Source organism: Hipposideros armiger, unplaced genomic scaffold (genome assembly GCF_001890085.2).
Source record: "Hipposideros armiger isolate ML-2016 unplaced genomic scaffold, ASM189008v1 scaffold_1175, whole genome shotgun sequence".
NCBI lineage: Eukaryota > Metazoa > Chordata > Mammalia > Chiroptera > Hipposideridae > Hipposideros > Hipposideros armiger.
In genome coordinates, this window is record NW_017732525.1 from 205,441 (window position 1) to 227,465 (window position 22,025).

General features: G+C 36.9%; 1 protein-coding gene across 1 annotated transcript in view; it reads left to right on the top strand.

Annotated features, from left to right (window-relative positions):
* Positions 1-22,025, top strand: part of PREX2 (phosphatidylinositol-3,4,5-trisphosphate dependent Rac exchange factor 2) — a 217,806-nt gene that overhangs the window by 47,011 nt on the left and 148,770 nt on the right. The window contains exons 9-15 of the mRNA XM_019632790.1: positions 2,937-3,086; positions 5,987-6,131; positions 9,979-10,079; positions 14,134-14,237; positions 14,944-14,993; positions 18,373-18,448; positions 21,433-21,505. Of these exons, the coding sequence (XP_019488335.1) occupies positions 2,937-3,086; positions 5,987-6,131; positions 9,979-10,079; positions 14,134-14,237; positions 14,944-14,993; positions 18,373-18,448; positions 21,433-21,505 (699 nt within the window). The remainder of the gene's footprint in view (positions 1-2,936; positions 3,087-5,986; positions 6,132-9,978; positions 10,080-14,133; positions 14,238-14,943; positions 14,994-18,372; positions 18,449-21,432; positions 21,506-22,025) is intronic.

Below are 22,025 nucleotides of genomic sequence, written 5' to 3' on the forward strand. Positions count from 1 at the left end.
GTGATTCGTAGATTTAAAATGAAATGCCATTGGTAAACTCCCTCATAAGACAGACAACTCACCTTGAGTAATTTACGTGCAGTGCATTAGAGCTTAAGAGATACTTTGTTAAGTTGAGCAGTCAGAGGAAAAAGGTGAAATAATGGAGAGGAGGGCTATTTGACTATATTATAGAAAAACCAAATAATTTTGTGTACTGTAGGTATAAGTAAAATGCTTTTCTAAGTAAAGGACTCCATTAGACCACTAATTGCTTTGATGTAGCTCAAAACTTGCAGAAGAAATAATTGCATCTGAAATGAGACTAATATTCTAGTCAATACCATAACTATCTCAAATCTTTTGAAAAATCAATATGATTATACTTTTATTTATAATGTTAATAACTTGGATTATATCATAGTCATACCTCAGAATGGAAAGAAAATTATTTCAATGGTAATATGACATTCAGAAATATAAAAATTTGTATATTTATTTTAATATATTAATGCTATTCATTACTTCCCATGTTTAAGAAAGATGGCAGCCATTGAGTTTCTGGCCAAATTTCCATTCTACCAGTCTCTAGTTCCAACTCTCATTTCAATGAATTCAAACTTAATTTTTCTTTGAAGATTTTTTTTCTGAGGATATTACTTTGATCATGATGCTATAAAAAAAATCCAGCTTAAGAGCTAAGTAGGAAAGCTGTTGAATTTCCTAGAATTAATTTTCATGGAAATTTTCACAGTAGAGACTTGGAAATACATTAAAAAAGTAGCACCTGATCATTTGTATTCTTTCTTAAAAACTGGCTTATTTGTGATACTGGCCTTGCAGCGTGACAACATGTGGTAGGATGGTGTATGAACATAGACAGTGTGATTTTTTTTTCCTACCAATTTATTATTGTTTCTCAGTTGGTTATTTTTGGTGGTATTGAGGGATTGTGGTGTAGCCAAAAATTAATAATTTTTGCTTCCTTAATGATTCCATTGACACTTATCTGACATGTATTATGAGGTTCTGCTTTGTATAGGATGTGAGCAGGAATTAAACATGTAAAGGTAAGAAGGAAAGTACAAAATTCCTTTTAGAAATAAAGTGTAATTTCTTTATGGGGGACAAAATCCTCTGCCAGTTTGGATCTCTACATTATCAGAAATTGTTCTTGAGTATTAATGGGATTATGGCATATACATATAAAATACAGACTAATATATAATTCTATCCCGGTTCAAATGGAACCCAGAATTTTTAAAGACCCTACAACTCAACAGCTTTATTCACTACTGCATCTTTTGAATACCGTATTTCCCCATGTATAAGATGCTCCCCATGTATAAGACACACCTTAATTTTGGGGCCCGAAATTTGAAAAAAAATGTATTACATAAAGTTATTGAACTCAAGTTTTATTCATCATAAAATTCATACAATTCTTCATCACTGTCAAAACTCCCAACCATAGCCAGTCTCGGATTGTTTTCTCAGTTGGACGAGGACCAAACTTATGTTCAGCAGCATGATTTCCATTCACTTTTGCAAACTAGATCACTTTTAACTTGAATTCAGCACTGTACAAATATCTTTTCTGAGCCATTTCTGGGCAGAACGTAGCAAAACATAACCTAATATACCCGTAACAAGTGCAAAATAATGAACACAAAGACAACAAGCGTGAAAAAGCGGGAAATGCAAGTAAAAAAAAAAAAATCTGCAACTGCTGTATAAGACACACCCAGTTTTTAGACCCCAAATTTTTTGAAAAAGGGTGCGTCTTATACATGGGGAAATACAGTAGTTAAGTCTGAACAAAGATAATGTATGATGGTGTTGAAACTAAAAAATCCGTGGGAATCAGCTAACCAGAGAATGAGTGGCAAGCATGTGTGCCTCTACTCAGAACTTACCAAATTAAATAGATCATTTGAGGAAAAATAACCAAACAAGCAAAAAACAGGTACAGTACCATGAAGTCAGTTTAGAGTCTAAATCGCTTTTAATGCTTGGTGGCTCACCTCCTCTCTAGCCATCATTACTGCATAGTGACTTTAGGAGAAACAAATAAAGTGTCAGTTTAATTGGTGCTCATTTAGGCCTTTGTCCTGTGTGTCTCCATCTTGGAATCTTTGCTTTGCAGAATGTCATGCCAGTAAGGGCTGCTTACAAGTAACATCACTGTTCTCTACCTGCTGTTAGGCAGAAAACTGACGTAGAGGGTTTGCTGTTGACATTTTCAAAGCCAGCATGACAGTTTAGGCAAAATTGTAGAGAGACCTAGAAAAAGACAATAAGTGTAAATTCACACTCAAAGTCATTTTTTTGGTAAGTTTCTATTCATTCCAATTATATGTAATGATGTGGTTTTAAAGTGCATGTGTACTTTTCTCCTGTGTGCAGTGATAATGGATGGATGTTTGTACATTTCCATTTGTTGTAGATTAGGTAAATGCGCTCTTATTATAATATGTTCTGTTCATTTGGTCCAATTCTTATTGTGTGATTCACTCAATAATTGAAAATTGTTCCATGGGGGTATAGTCTGTCTCTGAAACCTAGAAAAATGTGTCAAAGGAGTGTTAGGAAGGCAAAATGAATCTGACACCGTGAATACTTGATTATTGAGATGAAAATCATTTAAAAGTTCTTTTATAGCTTTAGGAACTTGCACAATATTTTTGGACATAGTGGAAAGGAATGTTAATTAGTTTGGGTGTTTAATTACACATTAATGTTATGACTTAGAAACGCTCCATTATTGAGCACTGACTGCATTCAAAATATAAACATTTCATTAAATTTTTTATTTTTATGTTCTTTGATACACATGTATAAAAGCAAAGATATTCTGAAGAATTCACTGGTTTTGGAACTTTTATAAATTGAATGATTGCACTGATATAATACTGTCGATAACGTTTGCTCATTCACTTTTGCCTGTTAATTTGCAGCTGACTTCCATAGCAGTGGACACATCGTTGTTAATGGATGGAAGATACATAACACAGCCAAAAATAAATGGTTTGTGTGTATGGCAAAAACACCTGAAGAGAAACATGAATGGTTTGAAGCTATTTTGAAAGAAAGAGAACGGCGGAAAGGTGGGTATATTCATTGGGCAATATTGTACTTTGTGACGATTCTAACTTAGCAGGAAAGCAGATAATGGGCAAAAGTGATGAGGAAGTAGAAAGGTGTATGATGTTCAGTTGCATTTCCTATGTGATGTGAGCCCCATGAGAAAGTACTTTTTGTAGGCTTCCAGTATCGTTACTTACAAAAATAAAAGAGTAGGCTTACATAGTTAGCAAAACAAATACATATTGTGAGTGGCAGTTTCGTTTAAATAATGCCTTAGTCTGTTGAGGCTGCTAAAACAAATTACCATAGACTCATGACTTATAAACAAGAGATATTTATTTCTCACAGTTCTGGAGGCTGGGAAGCCTGGTTCTAAATCTGGTGAAGGCGGTTTCCTGGTTTATAGATGGCCATCTTCTCACTGCGTCCTCACATAACAGAAGGGGCAGGAGAACTCTCTGGGGTTTCTTTTACAAGGGCTCTAATCCCACTCATGAGGGCTCCACTCTCATGACCTAATCACCTCCCAAAGGCCCCACGTCCTAATGCTATTCCATTGCGGGTTAGGATTCAGTATATGAACTTTGGGGGCACACCCACATTCGGTCTACAGCAAATAGTTTCACTTGCTTTAAAATTTATTTAATTTTCTTTGCACTTCATCCTCACCATTTCTAAAGTATCCTCACAGAAGTTTTCTTTAAGAGTCAAGCTTCAACAATATGCAGAACTGTAGGGCCTCAAACAGTTGTTCTTTCTATATTTAATAGCACAGTGACAATTCCTAGACCAAATATGTTAGTGTCCTAATTGCCGAATAAGTCACTTTGGATATATATGAACTTTTAGGAATTGTTGCAATACTATTGAATATAATCTAATCTAACCTAATAAAGAGCTTGTTCATATGAGGTGGCCTAGCTCAAATTTGCTTCATGATTTTAGCAAAGTTTGTAGGAGGTGTTTTGTCTGGCAGTATTCAGATGTGTGAAGTTTATCTGCAAGTAAACGTATTTCTGTAATTCAGTGAGGAAATAGAAATACTTGTATAACTACTAGTTTCTTTACCAAATAATTGATAAGAGACACAACAGTGTTTATTCCTTTCCCCAGAGATCTAGGAATAAAACATCTCATGGGTGATGAGATGTTGGAACATAAAGAACCCTTTCTTCCATCTTCAGATATTTTCCTTTGAAGAAATTTTCTGCTTTGATTAAAATATCCATAGTACACATTTGTGTGAAAATTTCCAAAGCATTTCTCCATACTTACTCCATTGCTTGATGTTGGATGAAGAACCAGATAGGGATTTTTAGGACAAGATTATGAATGCATAGCTGACTCTTTGTTTTTTTAATTTAGCAATACATTCAAATATAACAAATTATTTAAAAGGTAAACTGAACTTTTCATCAAATTGAACCTTTTTTAAAAGAATGGCTGTACATATAGATGTACCCAAGACAAGGAAGGAAGGAAGGAAGGAAGGAAGGAAGGAAAAAGACAGACAGAAAGAAAGAAAGAAAGAAAGAAAAAAAAGAACTTTCTGTAAATCTGTTTATGTTAACAGGCGCTTTCCTTAATGGATCATTCACTTTTACTGACAAATGTTAATGGCTTTTACATTGTAAAATAATAAAATTTTGGTAAGAAATTTTGTAGCTAGACTGAAATAATAATTCAAGTATTTCTTCTTCTGCAATAGTTCTTGGTTAGTCCCATCCATTGACTAAGCATCCGTGTTCCCAGGATCTCAGCTTTGGCACTGGTCTCCTCTAAGCTAGATTCCTGGCCTGGGTTACGTGTTCCCACCAGATTCACTTCCCCTTTTACACTGTCAAGTTCTCAGTCTTTATGTCTGGCCTTGTTCTTTCTCCTGAGCCTCTTACTCATGTATTCCATTGGCCCCTAGACTCGGCCTGAACATCCAAAGTCAGCCTGCTCAGTCAGTGCTAGACTCCTCCTTACCTGAAACCCTTTGCCCACTGTGCCTCCCCACCCCCATCCAGATCTCACATCAAAAGCCTGGAAGCCGTCTTGACTTCTATCGCCTTCACACCTACAATTAACCTGGCACCGTGTTTCTTCACTTCATTCTCTTTGTCCTGTTGCCCGTCTTTTTGTCTGCAAGGGCTTGAACTTCTCTGTCCTGTTGCAGTTCCCTCCTAAGGGTCTCCGTTTTTTTTAAATCGCCCCCTCTTCTCCCTTTCAGTTTGTCCTCTGAGCTTAGTTTCCAAAGTAACACAACTTTCTTTCCCGCACGAGGCTGCCTTCCCCTCCCTCTGGTTAAAACTTAGACGTTTGCCCAGGACTTAAGGACTGAAGTCCATTGAAACTGCAGTTGAGCAGGGCCCTTCCTAACCCACTGGCTCATCTCCTGTCCTCTCACCTGAAACCCAGGGCCCGGTGTTTCTGGGCTGCTTCACCTCAGTTAGTTAGCTCTTGTGAATACTTTCTCTCTCTCTCTGAATAGCCTGTTCACACCTATGCATTTAAACAGGGCCCTTCTGTGAAGCTTTTCCAAACATTTCTCAGACAAGGTCAGGTGCAATGAATGTATCTCCGCTGGGTCACAGATTTTTCTCTAAGGCTGCCCCTGGAGCCACGCTGTCCACTTGTTCTGACTTAGTCCTACAGAAGGGTCCATAGGACCTGGGATACAGCTGCTCTTCCTGCCTGGGCCAAACCATGTGTCTTTGAGACGCAGTTTGCACAAAAGTGCCACGTGGCCCTGGACATCTTGCCTTGACTGTCTCCCTGGTCCCCATGAGCTGCTGAAAACCAGGGCTCTATTGTATGAGCTTTGTACTCATAGCCCCCAGCACCTGGTAGAAATGCAACAAATGTTTGTTTAATGAAGGCATGAATGAACGAAGAGACGTTTTCAGTGACCTGTCCTTTGTTTCATTTTGGACAGGTTTAAAATTAGGAATGGAGCAAGACACCTGGGTAATGATCTCTGAACAGGGTGAGAAACTCTATAAAATGATGTGCAAACAAGGAAACCTGATCAAGGACCGAAAAAGAAAACTGACAACGTTCCCTAAATGCTTCCTTGGAAGGTAGGGTTGGTAGTCTGGGAGTATATATTTCTTTCGTATTTTCACTGTCTACATGTTAACTCTCTTTTAATGATTTGTTTTCCTTTAAGAAAAATACTCCTAAGCATTTATGAATATGTGTTTACTGTCAACATTCCCTGGACCATAGTGGGGTGATAGAATGGACAGAGAGCCAGGACTCATTATAAAAAAACTCAAGGCATCCATCCGTTCATTTATGACTTGGATCATTTCTAATATACTGTGTTCTAAGGGTGAAGCAGAGGCTGGGGTCAGGCAGAGGCTGACAGGCAGGCAGGTTTGGCTCTAGGGGACAGAGCTTGGCAAGGATGTGACTACAGGACCTGAAAGTCAAAGATTAGAGAACCGAAGACACAGTCTCAGCTGCCAGTTGATTCAGGATTTTGACAGCTGGGCTCAGGACGAAGGGTCTGAAACAGTGGCTCGTGTGGGGGCCCAGAGCAACAGGCAGGGGTGTCGCCTGGGTGTTTAGCATAGATGGACTGGGTCCTTGGTTTTTGCAGACAGCTGCATGGGGAGCCCCTGCTGGGCTAAGCAGGCAGGCAGGGCCAAGGGGAAAGACGACTGTCTCAGATATGTAGGCCAGGCTGTGGGCTGGCTTCTTCCTGCATGTTATTTCTCATCCTCGAATGCATACTTACCTTTTGTAAAGATTCCGAAACTAGGGGTCTAGAGTTGAACATGGTCAAGTTCTTGGTTATTGCCAATGCTGACTCTATTATAAAAGTAGCCTGGAGTGGTAGTTCAGAGCCCAGACTTCACAATCACACTGTCTCCATTTAGATCTGTTCCTGCCACTGGCTAGTTGAGAAATTTCCTCTCTAAAAATAAAGATAATTGTAGTGCTTACCTGTAGTAACTACCGGAATGTCTTCTTAATTAGCTGTGCAGACACAGAAAATGGGCCCCACCAGCTCCCAGCCCTGTTAGAATAATATATAGGCCAGGAAACCGTGTGCTTGCAGGGCAGCAAGGGGTCTCTTCTTCAGTAGGCGTGGTCCTCACCGCAGGCCACCCAGCTGCCAGTAAGCTAGTGTCGCCAGTGTCTAGTCCCCCAGGTGGTGTCTCTTGTGAAAGGTGAAGAGCAGATGTGAGCCCACCTTTGCTCAGAAACCTCATGTTGCAAAGAAGACGCTATATCTTGTAACTCCCTCACAGGCATAACTTCCGAGGTTCCCACAGGTTCATGTCTACTTACAAGAGTCACTTCCAAGTTATGGCTTCTCACCAGGTATTATGAATATGCGACTTAGCCATTGGGGTCATTTTTACCATAAGCCATGCTGCCTACGAATACAATTGACACCCTGCCTTCCTCAGGTTCCTAGTGAAACAGAACCAGAATGTTAACCCAGGGTCAAATGTGTCCTCACTGAAGGAGAAGGGGTTTTGTTCACCCTTTGCCCCACCGTCTCATATGGCGGTAGTGCTAGGTAGTTGCAATATGCAAATTTCCCCGGAGTACCTAATACATAGGCGAGACACAGCAAATGTCAGCCGTGTGAATTGTGGCTTCTTCCGTAATGGCACCCTCTCTCTCCCTTACAGCCCACATTTGACATGGTTTCTGATTGGATCATGGTCACGGTGCAGTGTTCCTGGGACCTCCTTGTTACTTGAGCAGGTCCCACAATAAAGCTACTCATTAGCTTCTTTTCTTACCCCTTCCCTTTTCTCCACTAATTTATAGCAGCACTTCAAAGGTGTTCTTTCCCTCATCTGAATTTGACATGTTCAGGAATCTGGTGACATCAGAAATGTAGAATTACACTTTAGCTACATACCAGCCATTTCAACCTGCTTGTCAACTGCTGACATTTAATAAGTGTTCGCAAGGTGCCAGGCGCTGTGCTGGGTTCCTGACATTTATCAGCTCGCTCACTCCTGTGACAGCACTACGAGGTTGATATTCCTCTTATCATTTCTTTGTTATGGACGATGATAACTGAGGCTTAGAGAGCTGAAGCCACCAATCCAATATCACACAGCTATTAGAAGCAGAAGCAGGATTTGCATCCAGATTATCTTATTGAAAAGCACTCTGTCTTAACAGCTCTACTGTATTCCACCTTCTTTCATTTTTTTTTCTCTCGAGTGGTTCTTATTTCATAGAAGAATAAAAAACACTTTAACAACTTCTGCCTTAAAATGTCCTTTTTTTGGAATAGATATCCATATTTAGAGTTCTAAGTTTCATGGCTCGTTGACTTTAGCCGTGTGTATTGCTTTTGGTTTTGAAATAAATGGAAAAGGAATTTCCTAACACTTTCCATAGCTTTGCTTTTCTGGCCTCTGTGCTAAAATGAAAGCTTTCTGAAATATATTCATTAGTTTATGTAAAAAGTCAAATGTTAGATTTTTATAACATATGCGTGATAAAATTTTTATTGTTAAATGTCTCTGTATTTAGTGCTCTCTTAATGCTACCACATGGCCTTAAAAAAAATTTACTACTGCGCTGAGGCTCTCCTAAGTGTTACGAAATATCATCCTTCTTATCTATGATGACTGCGGCTCCTTGCCCCCTCCCGAAATGATGAAAGATGTGAGCTATAATCCTCGGTGGCCTCTTGCAGCCACAGCAGATGTGTGTGGTAGACAGTTCTGATAGATGGTTTTGTGCTGGAGTATTCCTTATGGGTGACAGTTTAGATACAACAGTGAATTTGCCAAGTAATTTTAAGATTTGAAAAGGATGTACTAAAACTTTTCTGTCTCTTGGTGTGTATTAATTTTCTATCTCCGCAAAATGAATTGTCCCATACCTAGTGGCTTGAAACAACACCCATTTGTCAGCTCACAGTTCTGTAGGTCAGAAGTCCAGGTGAGCAATACTAGGTTCTGTGCTTAGGTAGGGTGTCCCAAGGCCAAAAGCAAGGTGTGGGCTGGGTCGGGCTCTTATCTTGGAACTCTGAGGAAAAATCCACTTCGAAGCACCTTCTGGTTGTTGGCAGAATCTAGCCCTTTGTGGTTGTAAGAATGACGTCTGGCTTCCATGTTCACTGTGGACCAAGGCCTCTCTCAGTGACAAGATGCCTGCCTTTCTAGCTGCATGGCCTTTCTACCTTCAAAGGCTGCAGTGGCACACCGAATCTTTCTCATGCTTTTAATTTTTCTCACTTCCTTTTGTGCCACCAGCCTGAAGAAAAGTCTGCTTTGAAAGGCTCAGCCGATTGGGTCAGGCCCATTGGGATAGTTTCCATATTTTAAGGTCAACTGAGTTGGGATTTTAATTACATATGCAAAATCCATTCATAGACCTGCCTAGATTAGGATTTGATGGAAAAAAACCAAGGGGTGGGATTCTTGATAGAGGGTGGGAGGACATCTTTAGAATTCTGTCTACCATACCGGGTATGCAGTTTTGTTTTGTTTGCCCTCTGGGTGTTTCAGACCCCCTGGAAAGCCACATCCAAGAGTTTATCTCTTAAATTAGTCATTATTACTCTATCTAATTCTGTCTATTAGCTATCGTTAGGATTTGTTATATTTTCTTTAGTCCCAAATTTGCCTTTATGTGGATGGTAACCTTATAATTAAAGCTGCTTTAAAATTTTCCCATTGTGTTTATTAGAGTTAGATAGTTATTAAGTATAGTTTAGGTTAAGTCTGAATGTATGGACATGGGTTTTCTAGAACAGAGTCCAATTTAAATAACTTGGCTTTTCATATGTGAAAAAAAATATATGCTGTAAGGCACTGCAAATATTTTTTTATATAATAGTTTGAGACTCCTTTCATAGTTGCTTGGTGAATGCATGGTACAGATAGACTTCCCGGGGGAGAAAATGAACTATTTAACTTTTTCACTGGATTTCTGTTTCAGTGAATTTGTGTCCTGGCTGTTGGAAATTGGGGAGATTCACAGGCCTGAAGAAGGTGTGCATCTGGGACAAGCGTTATTAGAAAATGGGATCATCCACCATGGTAATTATTTCATTACCTATTTAATTATCCACAAATCACATGCACTTTAATTGCATTGATCAGTTTCGTGTACAGTCATTCTTCCCCTTATAGGATCCTTATGTTTTTTTCACCAACGTTTTTGAGTGCCTAATATATGGAAAACTGTGTTTCAGGGAGGGTGGGTTTGTGGTGTGGTATTTGCTATCTTTAAAACTAACGACTGCAACACAGGCAAGAATTAGAGATACAGTAAGTGTTGTGGGATCGTGGAGAAAGGGCTAGTGAGTTCGAACTCAGAGAATTTGGGGGTGCTTCATGAGGGAAGTGGGATTAACACTGGGCATTGCAGAATCACAGGGAAGGGGGACGTTCATGATGGCCTTTGTAGGAGCTAGCACAGAGTCTCATGTGGTGAGACAATATACTGCATGATGAATATACTGGGCGGGCGGGGGGTGGGGGGTGAGAAAGGCAGGCAAACACCTGATCCCAGCAGATCTGAACTCTGGCTCTAGTATGTCAGGCCGATTCTGAAGGAAGTGAGGAGCTGATGGACACTTCAGCAAAAGCGTGACAAGAACTTGGTTTTCGGGCTAACAGATGCAGCGATGTAGAGCCTGGAGCGGAGAAGGCGAGGGCGTCCCCAGGGCGGTGTCAGTGGCATTTGAGAGATTCTGGCGAAGTTGAAACAGCATATTTGATAACTGCCTGGACCTGGGTGATGCAGAGTGAGGAGCGAGTTCAGGTTATTCTGGGATTTCTGTCTGGGTGACAGAAAGAGTTAATTCCGGAGAAGGGGCAGGTTGGGGAGTAGATAAAGGATTTGTTGTAGATTGGATAGAAGACATCCTTGGGGAAGTGCCCAGCAAAAGGTTGGAAATGTGTGTGTAAAGCTCTGGGTAGAGAGAGTGAGAGACAGATTTGGGGATCATTTCAGTCAAGAGAGTTATCAGATCCCTCAGAACGACAAAAAACAAGAAAGCAGTGATAACAAGATTAAGAATAAAAGCTTGAAGTGTGTCTCATGCAAATTTGTAGGAAGGATAAATATGGATTTTTGGTTAGGGTATTTTGATGTTCATTTTCTGGCTAAATTAGAGTGGAGTGAAAACAAACTAAATCCTCCCAATTTTTCCCCACCACACTGGGTACTGACTGCCATTATAATGTGCCACTATCTATCCAGATAGAAATCATCTGGAATTCCTTTCTCTCTCTCTCAAAATAAAAAATAAAAATAAAAAAATTTGCCAACAATTTTTTTTTTTTGGGGGAAGGGATATCAGAATGGGGGAATTTCAGTCCTAATCAATTTTTCTCCCCTACCTCAGACACCACTTTTCTCCAACAATACAATTTTGTAAAGGAAGTGGTAGATAAATTCAGGATTAAAATTTGATTATTTAACTTATGAGAATTGAAATCTTTTTGAGTAATGATGTTTATAACCCGATTATCTCTTTTGCTGGGAAATAAGGCACTGAGTACTCTCTATTCATTTTGCTCAGCTCCTCACAGTTTGATTTGAGTGGCCTGTGCTAATTGCTGTTTTCAGGATTTGGTCAGATTCGCCACAAAGAATTTTTGTCACTAGAAATCATCTTTTTTGAAGTGTCCAACATTAACAGATTCTTACCCCAAGTTGGGGGTAAGAGAACTATCATATAATTTTACATTAATAATTTTATTAGAATGAAGACATATGAGCCAAACATGCTAGTTTCATTAGTATGTGGTTCCAGCTGCATTTTAGTGAAAATTGAATTCCTAAAATAAAGTTGAATGAACCATCTGGTTTAAGGAAAACAAGCAAAAGAGAAAAGTTGTCTATTAGTGCTATCATTCACTTTGTTAATACTGCGAAGAACTTCACGAGAGGCAAAGCCTTGTTATACTAGGAAACCTTGGGCTGAAGCAGCGTGTGCTTTCTGTGTGATATGCTGATAATATTTTTCTTGTCTGGCACTACTATTTATATTATAAGTGCTTATGTGAGAACTCAGAGACCTTGTTTGTTATATCCAGTAGTGTGCTCAATTTACCTTCTTCTAAGCTCAAGAGAGCTGGTAAATAAATTTTTTTAAAATTTGCAAGCTCGTTAAGCACAGCTATTAAAATTTAAGTTAACATATATATATATATATATATATATATATATAAATTATAAAAAAAGGTAATATGTTCTTAAAACTCATCACTTCCTAATTATTTTACTACATTTCATTGCTAGCTATGCACTTGGTATTATTTATACCTATTATTTCGGTATGATGGAGATACTAAACAATCTCCACACACCTAAGTCCGTGTTCAGTGACTATTTTGGTAGCTTGATATTGGTCAGTGGTGGGAGTGTTCATACCACAAATTTTGGCCAATGCTACAAATCAGAGCTACTTCTCCCCTACCACCTACATAGCCAGTCATTCAATATTCACCAGTACATCCCTGGTAACATCACATAGTTGTGTAAAAGATGGCATTAAGCAACCTTTCTCCCAAGATGAACCGAACTCTCATCCGTTAATAACCCATTTCCCATGTTCGAGAAGTTGAGTGAGTCAATTTGAATGTAGAACTGTACACTGTGTTTCCGAGGCAACAGCTAGGAGTTGCAGATTAACCCAAGATTAATTATCAAAGTCATGGGATTTGCCTTATGGCTAAGCACTACATTTTGAATAGGTTATACCACCACTTACTTGATTGTGGCAGAGATATTTGGGCCCATCATTTCCTTGAATTTTCCGATATCAAGATGATAATTTATTCCAATGAATCTTAAGGAATATAATTGGAATAGGTAGATTGCATAAGAGAAATAAGTAACTGGCCTTGAAAGATGCCATGGGATCTCAAAATATTTCTCTTGATTTTATTTATTTTTTTTCTCCACATATGCTTTTATTTATTTATTTTTCCTTTTGGCTTAATCTGAAAAAAAGGTTGCCAAAAGGCTCTGTTGTCTTTTTTTTTTTTTCCAGCAACCCTGTCTCAATTTTATGGCTACAAGTCATGCATGTTCACGTGGTTTGGATAGGTTGGGGTAAAATAGCTGAAATTTCACGTGTGTGTGTGTGTGTGTGTGTTTTTCATAAGTTTTTTGGCTTTTTTATGGATTCATCAAATGTAGTTCATGATGTTTTATCCTGACAGCTTTTTCTCTCCCCTTTTTTAGCAAAAAGTAAAGGTCAACATCTTCTATGTAATCATGAAAATAGAGCCCAATTCCAGCAAATTATCTCTTCTGTAAATGTTGCATTCCTTGTAAAGAAAACAGAAATGTAAACTCTTTGAGCTTTTATTGAAGACTTTCTAGAACAGTTGTTTATTTATTAGACGGTCTATGAAATGACTTCTGGAAAAAAAGAAAAAATTGAGAGGAAGTTTCATAGGAGTTTATGAAGATGAAAATCTTATCCTAGTGTTGCAAGTGAAGAATGACCCCTCATTTCCACTGAGAAAAAATAATTAAGTGACATGCAAGGAAAGCATTTCTCAGTGTAAGAAAACGATTAGATTTTGAAATCAGTCGCATTTTGAAGTTATGTAATCTACTCCAGAGATCTAAACACAGGATGAATGGTCAAGATTGGTCTATGTGTGGTCTTGGCCTGATCGCAGTGGGATAAAACAAATAAATGTTAAAATTCACTACTAGGGCTGAGACTCAAATCATAACTCACTAACTGAATATCTTCTCTTTGTAGGGCCCTTTCTGCTTGACTTTCTGGCATTGCAAAGAAATAGAAAACGCAAACTTGTATTTTATATTAAGATAAATATGCTCCACCCACACACAAACACATATAATATGCTAGCTGACTGTTGCTAACCTCAATTTAGTGAAGTTGTTATATGGAAATTGTAAATGTGTTATATAACAAAATCTTATTATGAATCTTACTGTCCAAATACTGGATGGACTAGCGTTACTGCGTTAGGAAAACGAAAGCTTTTGGTAAAATTAAAAGTTTCAGTATTTGGGAATATGTATTTCATAAATGCATCTGTTGTTATCTGCCACCTTTTAGATTGTCAGTATTTTAATTTGTTGTTCTTATGTTCTTAGTTACTGATAAACATCAATTCAAACCAGAACAGATGTTATATAGATTTCGCTATGATGATGGAACATTTTATCCAAGAAATGAGATGCAGGATGTGATTTCAAAGGTAACAGCTTCTCCTACATCCTTTTATCAACAGCAGAATTCATGTTGTCATACTTAAGTGAGATAAATGCTGTTGAGAGACTTACAATAATCTTCTGGTAGGAAAGTCTTAAAAGACGTATATAAACAAGCCTACCAATTCCTTCTTACTAGTCTAAGAATTCTAATGTTAGATACTTTTTTTGTCACTCTCTTATCTAGTTCTAAATGGAGGTAATGCAATTGTATCACTCAGAAGGTTATAATCTTTGAAAACTATTTCACATGTAGCAACGAGTGGTCATGACGCATGAATAAATAAAAAATACAAATTAAAAAAACTAATGTACTATCTTTTTTATTTGTACACTTGACAAAATTTATATTGAAATATAATGAAAGTATGATGTATTACTGCATAAATTTATTTTCTGTTTTACATTACACCGTGTTATTTTATATTTTAAGAAAAATAAATTTAAAAACCTTTTTATATGTATATGTCACATGTTTATAACAAATTCATTCATAGCACAATTTAATCCTGTTTTTCATGATTTAAGTCACATTATTTTTAGGTTCTAATGTAATATTTCAATAACTTTTACATTGGTTGAGATTGCTTACTTATTTCAGAATGTTGACAGTGAATACTTTCATTTGAAATTTCATTGTTATGTCCTTTGAGTGATCTTACTTGCTTTTGACATATCTTTATTTCACAATAGGGCGTAAGATTATATTGCCGTCTTCATAGTCTATTTACTCCAGTGATAAGGTGAGTCGGGTTTGTAAGTTATGGGCAACTTAAGTGTACATACGAGTATACAATAGAATATTAGTCAGCCATAAAAAAGAATGAAACCTTGTCATCTGTAACAACATGGATGGACCTAGATGGTGTTGTGCTGGGTGGCGTAAGTCAGAGAATGACAAATGCCATATGATTTCACTTATATATGGAATCTAAAGAACAAAACAAATGACTCAAACAAAAACAAATTCACAGATACAGAGAAGACTTTACTGGCTGCCAGATGAGAAGGGAGTTGGGAGGATGGGTGAAAAGGGGGAAAGGATTAAAATACAGATTGGGGGGCCCGGCCGAGTGGTTCAGTTGATTAAGAGCTCGCTCAAGAGTGTGAGCTCTGAGCAACAGTGGTTTGAATCCCTGCCCAAGCTGAACTGCCACTGAGCTGCCAACAGGTGGCAGGATGGCTCAGCTAAAAATAAATAAATAAAATAAAATACAAATTGGTAGTTACAAAATAATCTTGGAATTGTATTGGGTCGTCGGGAAAATCATGACACATTTTTGCATTGAAAAACATAGAAGAATACATCATGTATGACTTTCCTGATGACATATAAATATAGCATAAGATATATAGTCAGTAATATTGTAATAACTATGAATGGTATCAGGGATAGTAGACTTATCAAGATGATCACTTCATAAGTATATAAATGTCTAATCACTGCATTGTACACCTCAAAATAATATAATATTGTATGTCAAGTATAATTGAAAAACAAAAAAAAATTAAAAAATGAAATATTTGTTAGGTAAATACTATCCAGCTGGAACTTGGTGTATTTTGCTTTTTGTCCCAAAGTGAAAATTTTACTTTTAAAGATTAATAATTTATCTTAAAATATTCCTAAATTTTCTGATGCGCCAATTATACGTGTTCCCACTGTTTTTATTATGATTTCTAAAATTATTTACCATTTATTCCTAGTAAATTATAGACCATAATTAAGTGACCCACATTCAGTTATATTTAATAAATAATAGTTGGCTGGGAGAGGACTTGGAGATACTGTGTACTATAAATATTTACTATTATGATTCCTTATAAATTAACTTTTAAATTGTGTAATCAAATCTTGGATGTGTATTTTGTTTCACAATATTTCTTCCTCATTGTCTTTTATCCAAAGAAAAGATTTTGTACTTGAAAATTAAGAATCACTTTGGAGTTAATAAGTATAATTTAGTAATTTTATCTCTACCATGTTTTTCCTTCTGAAGAGATATACTTTTTAGTTTTTAGAAGAATCGAGATTAATTTTCAGTTGATCTCTTTAGAAAGACAGAGGAAAACTTTGAGTTTTGTGTGATGATTGCGTATAGAGGAGATCATCTGGGAGTATTATAGTGCTTTGTAATATTCTCTCATGTACAATAACTGAGAGATTTAATGTAATGTTTAACCATTGGGTTGCCGGAAAAGTCATTTTCCATATTTTTTCTGTTTTTCATTGCAAAAATGCGTCATGGCTGTTCCGACAACCTATAATTTCAAATGGCCAGGTATCATTAGACGTTTATTGGCTGATATGTATTTTTCAGAACTAAGAAATGGGATGTATTATTTCCAAAATGAATGAAGAAGTTTTTCAATTGTGGCTATAGAATCCAAATGTTTGTTGTACAGTGTGTATTTTTCATTCTGGTTTCCAGTTCCAAGGAAATGCAGAGCTTAGAAAAACGAGGAAAGATTTCAGAAGTTGCTATTTAATATATCCGAATTCCCACTAGTGTTTCATAGAGAACACACTGCAGGTCCTGAAGGAGAAAACAGGACCTTTACCCATTACTGCTGAACGTGCCCTGTCCACTTTCACAAGCAGGATTCCCAAAGTAAAAAGAGGTGAAAAAGAAGCCATAATTTATTGATTCTCTTGCATAGACACCCTGCAAATATTTTGGATAACAATACAAAACAATGTTTGTTTAACCCAATAGCAAGTTGGTACTTAACTTATTTTTTCCTGCTAAATGAATAGAAAACAATAATGGTTAATTTTTTTATGTTTCACATCACCTGTGTATATAGACTTTCTGTGTAAGAAAATGTTCTGAAAATATATTTTAGCCATATGGGATTTCTTATCAAGAAAGTTACAGACTGTAAGAGCTGATAAGAAGGAATTGTTCTTGGCTAGCAATGACAATTGTTTATGAGTTGTCAAGGGAAAATTTATGGGGAAAAAACCCATAAAACAGATGGAATGCATGATAGTCATGCTTTTAATATGTGTGAACTCAGTTTATGAAAAGAAAAATTACTTGGATGAAGAACCCACAAACCCATATGTGGTCTATAACAAATTTCCCGTTTTTCTTCCTAATAATGCTTGTGGGAACCAAGACAAAATGGGTGATGAGGTATCAGAAATATGGAGATAGATTTAAAAAGATTTAAAAAAATCTGTCGATTACTGGCTGAGTGCATTTATTATTGAAATCTCAGAAATTTAAGCCATATTTCAGAGAGCTCTTTAAAATGATATAAAAATCAATTGTAAATTACTGACAGAGGCTAGAAAACTGTGAATATAGCTAGTAATTATTCACCACTGCAAGTTGTTTACAATTTGGATTTTTTGACCCTGTGAAAAGACTGTCATTTTCTCATTCCCTTTTGATCCAGGCCTTCACACTAAATGAATTACAGATTTTCGCCTTTGGGTCCCCATTCGGATCATGAGCACTTTGTTGGTATCCTACTAAGCGGTGAATGATTTCTCAGATCTGGGAAATCTACTGAAAAGAGAGTTTGATGTGGGACCACTTGATTACCTTGGTTACCTAGGGATGTGGTATCACTGTGACAAAAATGAATGACAAGATTCTCAGTGTGTTTACTTCAGGACAGGGCAAAGGTCTTCCACTGTAGTTGCACCAAGTGAATCATCGTGTAATGCAAATCCAGCCTCCCCCAAGATTTCAGAGTGCCAGTAAAAAAGGATTGCTTTATTCTCCACATTTTGAGGAGATGTTTTTGTAGAATGATCCTGATTTAAAGGGGAAAAAAATTATCTGATTATTCTTTTGTTAGTGAGATATTGTATTCCTAGCTAAGTTATTACCAGATAATAGAGCAGTCATGATCTATTTGGATATAAGAACACATGAAAGAAGTAATGGCTGTTTGGGTATCACTGTGGGTCTCTCCTCCTGATATGAGCTGATGGAGTTTTCAGATGTTGTACAGACCTTGTAAACTTCTCTTATTTACACATGATGGGGACAGTCGCTTCAGATTACACTGAATAAACATTCCAGGTGCACACTGATACTAAATGAAATGCTTCCCTTGTCTCTTGTCTCTTTTCTGATTGCTTTTGGTGTCTTGTTTTCTTTACAGAGATAAAGATTACCATTTAAGGACCTACAAATCTGTTGTAATGGCCAACAAACTGATAGACTGGTTGATTGCACAGGTAAATAGACAAATAGAAGTTGCTGACTTATATTCACTGTTGCTTTAACTTTGAGCATGTGATTTAGGTATTTTTTTTTTCTTTAATCCCCGTCTGCAGACGAGGCACAGTAAAGTAGCCTAATTCATACAGCAAATATGAAACAGAGTTAGGATTTCAACCTAAATAATCAATCTGACTTCAGGGTCTTCAGGCTTAATTTTTATGCCATATTGTTTTTCAAAAGAAGTTGTTCCTATTTTAAAAAGATCAGCTGAGATACTTTGATCCAAAAAAATGAAGTGTAGTTTGAATATCACTGAAGAGTAGCCATGGGCATATACTGAAATGTTTTTTGCATGTTTTGTTCACTGATTTGTTTTAAAGCATGTGTTTATTAGTCCTAGCAAGTTATCCTAATCTTCCTGTGCCTTTTTCTCTGTTAGATAATAATGGGGCTTTAATGGCCATCTGCATACATTTTAAATAGGAAGATACAAAATTTGTTGTTGTTATTCTGCTTCTCAGAATGTGGGAGCTGACAGCTGGTATTGAGAAAATGGAATTTGTCAACCAGGGCATCTAGCCCCTCATAGAAGATATGCAAATATAAATTTATTTAAATGTTTTATCATACTAGGTCAACTAATAAATGATCAAATGTTTCCCTTGATTCAAAAAAAGGCTAAGAGGGCTGGCAGAGTGGCTCAATTGGTTAAGAGCTGGCTCAGGAGTGTGAGCTCTGAGCAACAGTGGTTCGAGTCCCAGCCCGAGCTGAGCTGCCACTGAGCTGCCAACAGGTGGCAGGATGCCTCAGCTAAAAAAACAAAAAAACAAACAAAAAAAATAAATCACATCAGTTGTGATTTATTTATGTGTCAGTCATATTTTTAATTGATGCCTTTCTTCTTCACAACCAAAGCCATTTCTGTTCTGTTCTCTTTTGATTCTCAACAGTTCTATGTGACACAAGAAGGATTTTTAAAAGGCATATGGATACCAACACACTTTAGATAGTATTTTTTACACCATCTGTTCAATAAAGCAAGAGTCTGGCCAGATTGTCAATTGAATAATCAATTAAATGTCAGTGACTATTAAACACAATCTTATTAAAAGTTTAACATTTAAGCAATTGCTTTGATGGTTCAAATAAAACAAACCAATAAAACGGGAAGTAGGCATGGTTTCCTGCCTTCAAAGGATTGTTAGTCAGTGGGGCTAATTTTTACATATCCTTTAAGATTTCACTCCAGCATCATCTCTAGGAAGCTTGGCTGGGTCCTCTAGGTAGGGCTCAGGGTCTATGATCCCAGTTCCCTGGGTAGATGTGTCTCAGCAAATACCATATTATATTGAAACTGTCTTAACACACATATTTCTTCGGGCAGGGACCTATTGAACCTTTGTTAGAAAAATCCAGCACCTCGTATAATGCCTGACTGGGAATATTGACTAAATTGAATAATGGTCTTTATTATGTACCACATTTTACGTGAACAGATCCTTTACTAGATTCAAATTACTTCTGGGCAGGGATGTATTTTGTGTGTGAGCGTTTTACTATATTATCGCTAGCGCTTTGGCACACTATGTGGCAAATAAATAAATAAATAAATAAATAAATAAATAAATAAATAAGAAAAATCTTTTGAATGAATGCATAAAAGTTATTTACAGCTAGATTCTTGAAAAGGGCGCAGAAGCGTTGTCCAAAGATACAGATTATAAGTGCTTTCGTAGTTAGCAGGAAGATTGTCAGAGCATGAGGTAGAACTTGTCTTGGTCCTTCATGGACAGACAGGTAGAATGGAAGTGGGAGGAGGGTAAGGAGAAAGGCATTGCAGGTATGAATGGTTACATGAGTGAAAGCAAGGAGGAAAGTAAGCGCAGGGTTCAGGCAGCAATGGGGGCCAACTTGACTAGAGCGGAATGTGTGGCTGTTTGGAAAATGGAACTGGAGAGGTAGAATGAAGCCAGCACATGGAAGACCTTGAAACCCAACAGAAATTTTGATATGTTGTGATTTAAAAAAAAAAAAAAATTGTTTAAAGTTTTTGAACATGACATTCCTGTATAAGAAGAAAGTTTAATTCTATCACAGCATATGTTGGAGAAAGTATTTAAAAAATTATAATTTAGAAGTGAGACGAAGAAACACTAGATTAGGGTGTTGACATGTGATGGAATAGAAGCCAGAGGGAAGAGGATAGATTTGGCAGAGTACCTAAGTGCTAAAAGATAGGACTAGAAAAAAATGAGATAATATGTGAGAAAGCACTTTTTAAACTGTAAAACATATAAGTATCAGGTAAATCATACATACATATATATATATAGATATATACACATACATATTCATATGTATGAATCCCTATTCATATGAATAAGTGTTTTCTAGGTTAAAATCATAACAAGAGGTTGTATTGGGCTTTCTTTATAAGTTCAGTTCTATGATCTCATTATTTTTTTTGGCAAGAGAGTGAAAGAGAAGATTGCATTTGCTGGCTCAGCCAAACAATTTACTCTTAGGGTCTTATTGGTCACCCTGGATTAGTAGGTTTCTTAAAGGGCTCTTTAAAGATCAAGGCCACTCGGTGGAAGTGATAGCAGAGATCATGCATAATGATGTTTATTTGTCTTTATTTAGTGTGTTTTCATATATAGACTATTTCCTTTATCCATAATTAGACTATAAGAGTGAAGAAAAAAGAGAAAGGGGTCATTTATGGTAGCAATAAATTTTAGTTACTTATATATTTTCATGTTGAATAAAGTAGAATTTTTTCTCAAGAAATATTAAATCTTTGTTTTTCATTTAATGTCAAAAGAAGGTGTTTTCACAATCAAGTGGATGTTTTGCAACAATTAGATATATTGCAGGCTTATGAAAACAGTGTATGCCATAATATATGAATGGCTTTGTCAGTTAAGTCCTTGGACTGCCCCACGTAGTAAGGATGCAAGCCTTCAGATGCCTATTAACTAGTACTTATGGTTAACAGGGGGACTGCCGTACCAGAGAAGAGGCCATGATATTTGGTGTCGGACTCTGTGACAATGGATTTATGCACCATGGTAGGAATTTTTATTCTGGAAGCTTACACATCTATTTCACTCTTTTGTTTTTGTTGGAACACTGGGTATATCTCAGTACTCCACTGAAGTCATTTAGAGACGGACCAGCAACATTGCCTGGGTCATGCCATTTGTCAACACTGGGTCACCACATCTGCATTCAGTTTCATTGCCTGTGCCATCCTGTGTCTAATTGTTATTGTCTACCAGTTGCCATGACTTCTATTTTTCTTGACTGTAACTGATTCCAGAAGAGCGAGGGATTAAGCTTAGAAGTTTTCTTTTCTTTTTTTTAAAGCTCGTATACCTCTTTGAAACTATTTCAGATCAGACTCGTGGGTTTTTTTAATACTAGTATGTATTAAAATGATTAAATGAGAGTATATATGGTTAAATATTTATTGTGCTTTTTATAAAAATACTTTCAAAATGACCTCAGGGAACAAAATTATAAGTCTCTGGAAACATATATTTTTCTTTCTGGCTACTAATTAAAGATTGATTTTTTTTTTTTTTTTTT